Below are 8,109 nucleotides of genomic sequence, written 5' to 3'. Positions count from 1 at the left end.
GAAAATATAAGTGATCATGATATGATTGAGAAAACTCTCTCAACATTTCATCCTGGAAACGTAGTCCTGCAGCAACAGTACCGGGCAAACGGATACAAGAAGTATTCGGAGTTAATGCAAGTTCTCTTGGTGGCAGAACAAAATAATGAACTCGTGATTTTAAACCATCAATCTCGTCCAACTGGATCAGCTTCATTCCCAGAAGTGAATGTTGCATCGTCAAGCCATGAAAATTGGCAAAGTGGACGTGGACGCGGTCGCGGAAATGATCGTGGTCGTGGACGAGGTTTTGGACGTGGTCGAGGTCGTGGACGAGGAAGAAGATTCCGTCCTGCTGATTTAAACGATGGAAGAAATAACAAAAAGTTCAAGGGTAATGAAGTTGTTCGCAAGCAACATGAGAGTGCTTGCTACAGATGCGGCATGAAAGGACATTGGGTTCGTACCTGTCGTACGCCAAAACATTTAGCCGATCTGTACCAAGAATCGCAAAAGGCGAAAGGAAAAGAAAGTGAAACCAACTTCATCCATGGTGAATCCAGTTTTTCGTTTGATGGTATAAACGATGATACAAATCTCGATATATCTGATTTCATCGTTGATCCCGAAGATATCAACGAAAAATAAAACGAGTAAAATCTTCTCGAAGAAGAAGATGTGACATGATGTATACATAGTGTGACAAATAAAAATGTAAAATATAATGTTTAAAAAAAATGTATCTTTTGTTGTAAAAAGGTTTTTATTATAATATAGACTCTTTTGTTTGCTATATTAATTTATCTTTTATAAATATCTTGAATTCAGAAAATGTCAGAGATTAATATCAAGGATGGAGATATATGTCTGGCAGATAGTGCGACAACGCACACAATATTAAAAGATAAAAAATATTTCTCCTCTCTAAATATGAAAGATTCCGCTGGAAGCGTGAATACAATATCTGGTAATGCAAAAATTATTATGGGCTCCGGAAGAGTCAGTTTTTCAATGCCAAGGAGAACAAAGTTTGAAATAAATGATGCGTTATATTCCCCTGGATCTTACAGAAATTTGTTAAGTTTCAAAGATATCCGCAGAAATGGATATCACATAGAAACTATGAATAAGAACGGCATTGAATATCTTTGCATTACATCAGTTATTTCGGAGAGAAAAGTTGTACTGGAAATATTACCAGCATTATCCTCCGGAATATATTCCACAAAGATAAATATGACTGAATCATATGTTACTGTAAACCCGAAGTTTACAAGTACATTTAAAATCTGGCATGAACGATTAGGGCACCCTGGTTCAGTCATGATGCGGAGAATTGTGGAAAATTCTAATGGCCATCCGTTGAAAAACCAGAAGATTTTTCAATTGGGAGAATTTATGTGTAATGCTTGTTCTCAAGGAAAACTTATAACTCGGCCATCACCAGCTAAAATCGGGAATGAATCTCCAGTATTCCTAGAGAGAATACATGGTGATATATGTGGGCCTATTCACCCACAATGCGGGCCATTTCGATATTTTATGGTATTAATTGATGCATCCAGTAGATGGTCACATGTGTGTTTATTGACAACACGTAATACGGCTTTCGCAAAATTCATTGCCCAAATAATCAGGTTGAGAGCACAGTTCCCTGATTATATGATAAAGAAAGTAAGACTTGATAACGCTGGTGAATTCACTTCCCAAGCTTTTAATGATTATTGTATGTCATTGGGAATTGATGTTGAACATCCTGTTGCACATGTTCATACACAAAACGGCATGGCTGAGTCATTGATTAAACGGTTACAACTCATTGCTAGACCGTTAATATTGAGAACAAAGCTCCCAATTTCAGTATGGGGTCATGCTATCTTGCATGCAGCGGCATTGCTTCAGATAAGACCGAGTTCATATAATAAATATTCCCCAATACAATTAGCATCTGGCCAGGAGCCAAATGTATCCTACCTGCGTGTGTTCGGGTGTGCGGTTTATGTTCCGATAGCCCCGCCACAAAGATTAAAAATGGGGCCGCAAAGAAGATTGGGAATATATATCGGTTATACGTCACCGAGTATAATTAGGTATCTTGAACCGCAAACTGGTGATATGTTTACGGCACGTTTTGCCGATTGCCATTTTAATGAAGATGAATTTCCAGCGTTAGGGGGAAGAATTAAAGAAGTTCCAAAAGATGTTACATGGTGCACACCATCTTTGTTGCACCTTGATCCCCCTACGAAACAACGTGAACTCGAAGTTCAGAAAATTGTTCATTTACAAAATATGGCAAATGAAATACCAGATGCATTCACAGATACGAAAAGGGTGACAAAGTCATATATACCCGCTGCAAATGTTCCATCGAGAATTAATGTTCCGGAAGAACAAAATGATGGAAAAATAGCAAATGAACCCAAAGTTCAGTTAAAGAGGGGGAGGCCGATTGGATCAAAGGATAAAAATCCCCGAAAGAAAAAGAAATTGGGAAAACAAAATGAAAATGGTCCAGAAGAACCACATACAGAGAAAGGTCTTGAAGACGAAAATGACGAAGAAAATCATGAGATTTCCATCAATTATGCCCAAGATGGGATATTATGGGCTAGAGATGAAATAGAAGATAATGATGGAATATTTTCATTCTCTGTATGCAAAGAAATTGAATATGAAATTGATGATCCAGATCCAAGGTCCATATTAGAATGCCAGAAAAGATCTGATTGGGAGAGAAATGGAAAATGGCCGTAGAAACTGAATTGATCTCCCTTAATAAAAGGAAAGTTTTTGGACCGATTGTTACAACACCTAAAGATGTACAGCCGGTTGGGTACAAATGGGTTTTTGTGAGAAAAAGAAATGAAAAAAATGAGGTGACAAGATATAAAGCCCGACTTGTCGCCCAAGGATTTTCTCAAAGACCGGGAATTGATTATGAAGAAACTTATTCTCCGGTTATGGATGCAATTACATTCAGATTCTTAATGAGTCTTGCGGCATCCAAAAATCTTGAAATGTATCTTATGGATGTTGTGACAGCATATTTATATGGATCACTTGATAATGATATCTATATGAAAATCCCTGAAGGATTGAAAATGCCTGAAGCATTAAGTTCCAAATCGAAAGAAATATGTTCAGTCAAGTTACAGCGATCACTTTACGGATTAAAACAATCCGGACGCATGTGGTATAATCGCTTAAGCGAATATTTACTAAAGAAAGGGTATGTGAATAATGCAATCTGCCCTTGCGTTTTTATTAAGAAATCTTCGTCAGGATTCGTGATCATTGCTGTTTATGTGGATGACCTGAACATTATTGGAACTCAAAAAGAGATTGATGATGCAAGAACTCATATGAAAGAAGAGTTCGAAATGAAAGATCTCGGAAAGACAAAATTTTGTCTTGGATTACAAATAGAGCATTTCCGAGATGGAGTATTCATACATCAATCAAATTATACTAAAAGGATATTAAAACGCTTTTGTATGGATAAAGCGACTCCTTTGAGTACTCCAATGGTTAATCGATCTCTCGATACGAAAAAAGATCCGTTTCGACCTTGTGAAGATAACGAAGAAATATTAGGTCCTGAAGTACCTTATATGAGCGCTATTGGTGGACTTATGTATCTTGCAAATTGTACCCGACCGGATATAGCATTTGCTACAAATTTACTGGCAAGATATAGTTCGTCTCCTACGCGCAGACATTGGAATGGAATAAAACATATATTCCGTTATCTTCAAGGAACAATTGACTTGGGATTGTTTTACCCTAGAAACTCCAAACTTGGTTTAGTCGGTTTTGCAGATGCAGGTTATTTATCAGATCCTCATAAAGCTAGATCGCAAACTGGATATGTTTTTATGTTTGGAGGAACCGCAATCTCTTGGCGTTCTCAAAAGCAGACATTAGTCGCCACTTCTTCAAATTATGCAGAAACTATTGCGCTTCATGAAGCATGTAGAGAATGTGTATGGCTCAGATCTATGACTCATCATATACAAGAAGCAAGTGGAATAGCCATTAACAAAGAACCGACAAGATTGTTCGAAGATAATGCTGCATGTGTTGCTCAACTAAAAGAAGGCTATATCAAGAGTGATAGAACGAAACATATTCCTCCAAGATTTTTCTCTTATACTCAAGAGCTCGAGAAGAATCAAGAAGTCGATATCCAGTATGTTCGTTCATGTGAAAATGCGGCGGATCTCTTTACAAAGGCGCTTCCTACTACAGTATTCAGAAAGCATATTCAAAGTATCGGAATGCGTTATTTACGGGATTTATGAAGAGAAAACGTTATATCCATCATTCCAGGGGGAGATTACGTTATTGTACTCTTTTTTCCTTGTCATGGTTTTTATCCTATTGGGTTTTTCCATGATAAGGTTTTTAACGAGGCAATACGTAATACGTTAACGATGATGGATAATTAAGGGGGAGTGTTAAAAAGGATAATTATCCTCATCACTTTTTCACCGTCTTATACTTTTAGATATTTACTCTTACCGACTTACTTTTATTATTATAAGTTTTCTCTTAGTCTATAAATAGACCTTCATGTTATGTAAAGAAATCAACTTTCAGACGAGTGAAATAAGAAACACTCTTCATCAATCTTCTCTCTCTCACTTACCTCTCGTCCCTTTCTCACTTCCTTCTCTTCCAAATTAAATAATATATATATATATACATATAAACATATATATACTCACTTATTTTATATAATACATAAAAAGAGACTTATATTTAAAATAAAATAAAAAAACACATATTTGGATTTAATAATAAAAAAAACAAAACCTTCTTGGTCTTTGCCGTTTCGTATAAAGTGAGAGAAGTGCCTTCTTTGTCCCAAATCTTCTCCTTATAATTTATCAAAAATCGCCGATCGATACTGGAGAGGGTTCCAGAGATAACGACCATCCGTTCATCGCCGACGGAGAAATCGTGGCCGTCCAATTTAGGCGAAACCCAATTCGAGCGATTATAGAAGAGAAGAGATGGGGAAGAAGAGAAAATCTACAGCGACGAGCCTCGATGAGGTAGATCGGACTGTTTACGCCTCATTTCGAACCGCCGCGAACTCTTTATCTCAGCTTTACACTCAGTCCATGAACCACCAGAAACTATCCTTCCAAGCCGGTGAACGCCATGGTCTGGTAAAGATTTAACCTTTTCCACTCTCTCTCTCTCTCTCTCTCTCTGACTGTTTATGATTCTTTTTTCTTAGGGTTAATTCAATTTGACCGATTTCGATTTCTGAGCTTAGTCTTATACGATTTGATTTGTCTTGAACATGACTTGATACTCTTTGCAACTGTTTCTGGTGATTTCAAGTTACGATGAAAATTTGTAGTTTTGAGTTTTTTAAGCCAAAGTTGTTACTTTCCTCATCTCTGTCTGATCGTGTATAGTATTGTTGTTAGTGTAGAATGTATGTGTTATTCTGCCTTGTGATAACATTGGTTTTCCAAATTGTATCACTGCAAAATATTCTCTGTGTTTTATAGTTTTTCGTCTTACTTCTTGTGGGGAGCCACAAATTTCTTCTTGATTTTTCTTGAACATGGCTTGAGACTCTTTGCATTGTTTCTGTTGATTCCAAATTTTGATTTTTAGGCAAAATTTGTTAGTTTTGTCTCTTCTGCTAAATCTATTTAGTATTGTTATGAGTGAACAACTATATATTTTGTTTCGTGTACAGTTATTGATTAATCTTGAACATGGCTTGAGACCAGTTAATATGAAAATTTGTAGTTTTGGCTTTTTAGCCAAAGTTGTTACTTTCCATTACTGTGTAATCGTGTATAGTATTGTTATTATTGTTGAATATATCTTGCATTATGCTTTTGGTGTTTCGTGTACAATCTATGTGTTAATCTTCCAATAGTAACACTGCAAAAGATTTTCTGTGTTTTGTAGTTTTCCAATTGTTTTTCATCTTACTTCTTGTGGGGAGCCAGACTTTGTTTTTCATCTTGCTTCTTGTGGGGAGCCAAACATGTATCGATACAAAATGATTCTTTCGTTCCCTTTTGATTGAAAGTGCCTTTGTCACCTTACCAATGAAACCAAAGCCAAAGAAGTGAAAGCTTGTTTTTCTTTCTTCTTTTATGGTTTTTTTTTTTATTATTGGTAGTAAAGACTGGGTGAGATGTCTGATTCTGTAGCTTGTATCAAGTTATAGTCGGTCCTTTGCTATATGTTTAAAGTATACTCCCTCCTTAGTCCTTACATTTCCTGTTCATAAACAAGAGTTTTTTTTTGTTTTTAAATTGCTCCTTCGTCTTCTTCATGTTGTTCTTTAGGGTGCTAATTCGCTGTACCTCTCCATCAGCCTTTACTGACACATTGTGCTTTAGTTTTTTAACGACTTTTCTTTTTTTACAAAGTTGAGTCTCCCTCAGACCTACCTTTCCTTTTTTTTTATCTTTTGTTCCGTCTAAATAGTTATTAAAACCATATATTAGTTGAGAACAAGTTGAGAAAGGAAAAAAAAAGGATATGAAGCTTGATGATGGAAAGGAATCAAGGTGCAAGATTTTCTGGAGGCCTTCTTTCCTACCTATGTTGAAGGGTTTCCAACTTTCACCTCGCATCACTATGTTTCTTCATCTATATGACATAACCGATTATAAACATAACGAATCTTAGAACTCCCCACCCTTCCCTACCTCTTTCTTTTGCTTCAACTCTAGTGCTAACTGCTAACATTTCATGTATAGCTACGTGAATTGAAAGCTAGTCGTCATAGGAAAGGGTAAGTATTTTCTTGTATGCGGTGGTCTCCGCTATATTGAGTTTGCTTGTATCTTATTGACTATAAGATGTTGACGACTAGAGTAACATCATGTTGTCTGTTCTTGTCTTTCTATGGTATACTGAAATTCTACTTGATATGTGGATGAATTGTTTTGTGATTTGAAACTTTTACTTGGAAGATGAACATTCTCCGCGAAATAAATATGTTAAACAGGGTATGGTTTGATAGAAACGTATAAAAATATGCGACTCTTGCTTAGTTTTATTTATACTTAGCCCAAGACAAAAGAGGCTCTGTGGCAGCTCCAGGTGAAGATAATAGCGATACACAATTAAAGAGGAAAAAATATCCTGATGAGAATGTTCTGCTCATCTCCCATGTTTCAGGAAAAACTGTACCAATGGATATGGAGGCAACAAGAAGGAGGATCAAGAGTGACAACTATGGATATAATCAATTATATTCAGGTGCGTATGACCTCTGTCTATCTATCTGTCTAACTTGGAATCCTGTTTAGATATGTTTTCTGCTCTTGATTGAGTTTCTGGTTTCCTTATGCAGAACGAGCTCGAATGCTGCATAGAGGAGCCCTCAATGTCCCCGAGAGCGCCACCACCTCAACCAACAATGCATGTCACTAATTCCGGGCTCATGACCTCTTCAGGCACGTCTTGCCCAACAGCTGTTCCAGTGGTTCGGTCTGAGCAATGTGAAAATCAGGCGAAGAACTCGGTTTTCTCAAACGCACTCTCGAGTCCTGTACGCCGCAGTCTTCAGAACTACCAAATTCCGCAGGGAGGCTACATATCTGGCGCAACCAGAAGCAGTGAACTGAACAGGGGATCTAACTCCCCAGGTTCTATTGATTCTTCAATGGACATGCATGCAGACTAAGAACTAAGATTATAATGTATTCTCGTTTGATAATGTTTGCTCTATACACAACCTGTTTGATCTTCATAATGTGTCAATTGGTTCCTATCTTCGAGGTGGTTTGCCGTGGTTGTTTTGTGGTTAGTGTTTCTTATGTTCACATGTAAATCATTGTGTCTGTGATACTCTAATCACTTGTTTAACTCTTTAATTTCCATGTTTCAAACTTCTTGAAGAACATCTAGCAAGGCATTTATATCATAATTCCTCTTGCAATAAAAAGTAGTAGTGTGAATTAGGTATATATGAAAGAAAATGAAGTCATGTAGCAAAGTGGTATTGGTAAAACCCAATTGATGGTTTCTTTTGTCTATTAATCTCACCAAACACAAAATAAAAATATGCAATTGTAATATATAACCACAATTATATATATATATATATATAGATTTTAGATTGATACTTTCTGAAATTAT

At 36.5% G+C, this 8,109-nt stretch overlaps 1 protein-coding gene across 1 annotated transcript; it reads left to right on the top strand.

Moving 5' to 3' along the window:
* The first annotated feature begins 4,803 nt into the window (after window positions 1–4,803).
* On the top strand, window positions 4,804–7,871 carry LOC18014331. The gene is made up of 3 exons (XM_006397076.2): window positions 4,804–5,156; window positions 7,147–7,227; window positions 7,322–7,871. The coding sequence occupies exons 1-3, from the start codon at window positions 4,998–5,000 to the stop codon at window positions 7,652–7,654; spliced, it is 573 nt and encodes a 190-aa protein (XP_006397139.1). The 5' UTR covers window positions 4,804–4,997; the 3' UTR covers window positions 7,655–7,871.
* Window positions 7,872–8,109: the final 238 nt, after the last annotated feature.

This window comes from Eutrema salsugineum, unplaced genomic scaffold (assembly GCF_000478725.1).
Source record: "Eutrema salsugineum unplaced genomic scaffold, Eutsalg1_0 scaffold_3, whole genome shotgun sequence".
Taxonomy (NCBI): Eukaryota; Viridiplantae; Streptophyta; class Magnoliopsida; order Brassicales; family Brassicaceae; genus Eutrema; species Eutrema salsugineum.
Note: the sequence above shows the minus strand (reverse complement) of the source record. Positions and strands in the feature narration are given on the sequence as shown.

Excerpts from the sequence above, each read along its gene's own strand:
- LOC18014331 (XM_006397076.2), top strand. The coding sequence starts at position 4,998 with ATGGGGAAGAAGAGAAAATCTACAGCGACGAGCCTCGATGAGGTAGAT. Across the intron at positions 5,157-7,146 it reads CCGGTGAACGCCATGGTCTG|GAAAAACTGTACCAATGGAT; the intron begins GTAAAGATTTAA and ends CCCATGTTTCAG. Across the intron at positions 7,228-7,321 it reads ATATAATCAATTATATTCAG|AACGAGCTCGAATGCTGCAT; the intron begins GTGCGTATGACC and ends TTCCTTATGCAG.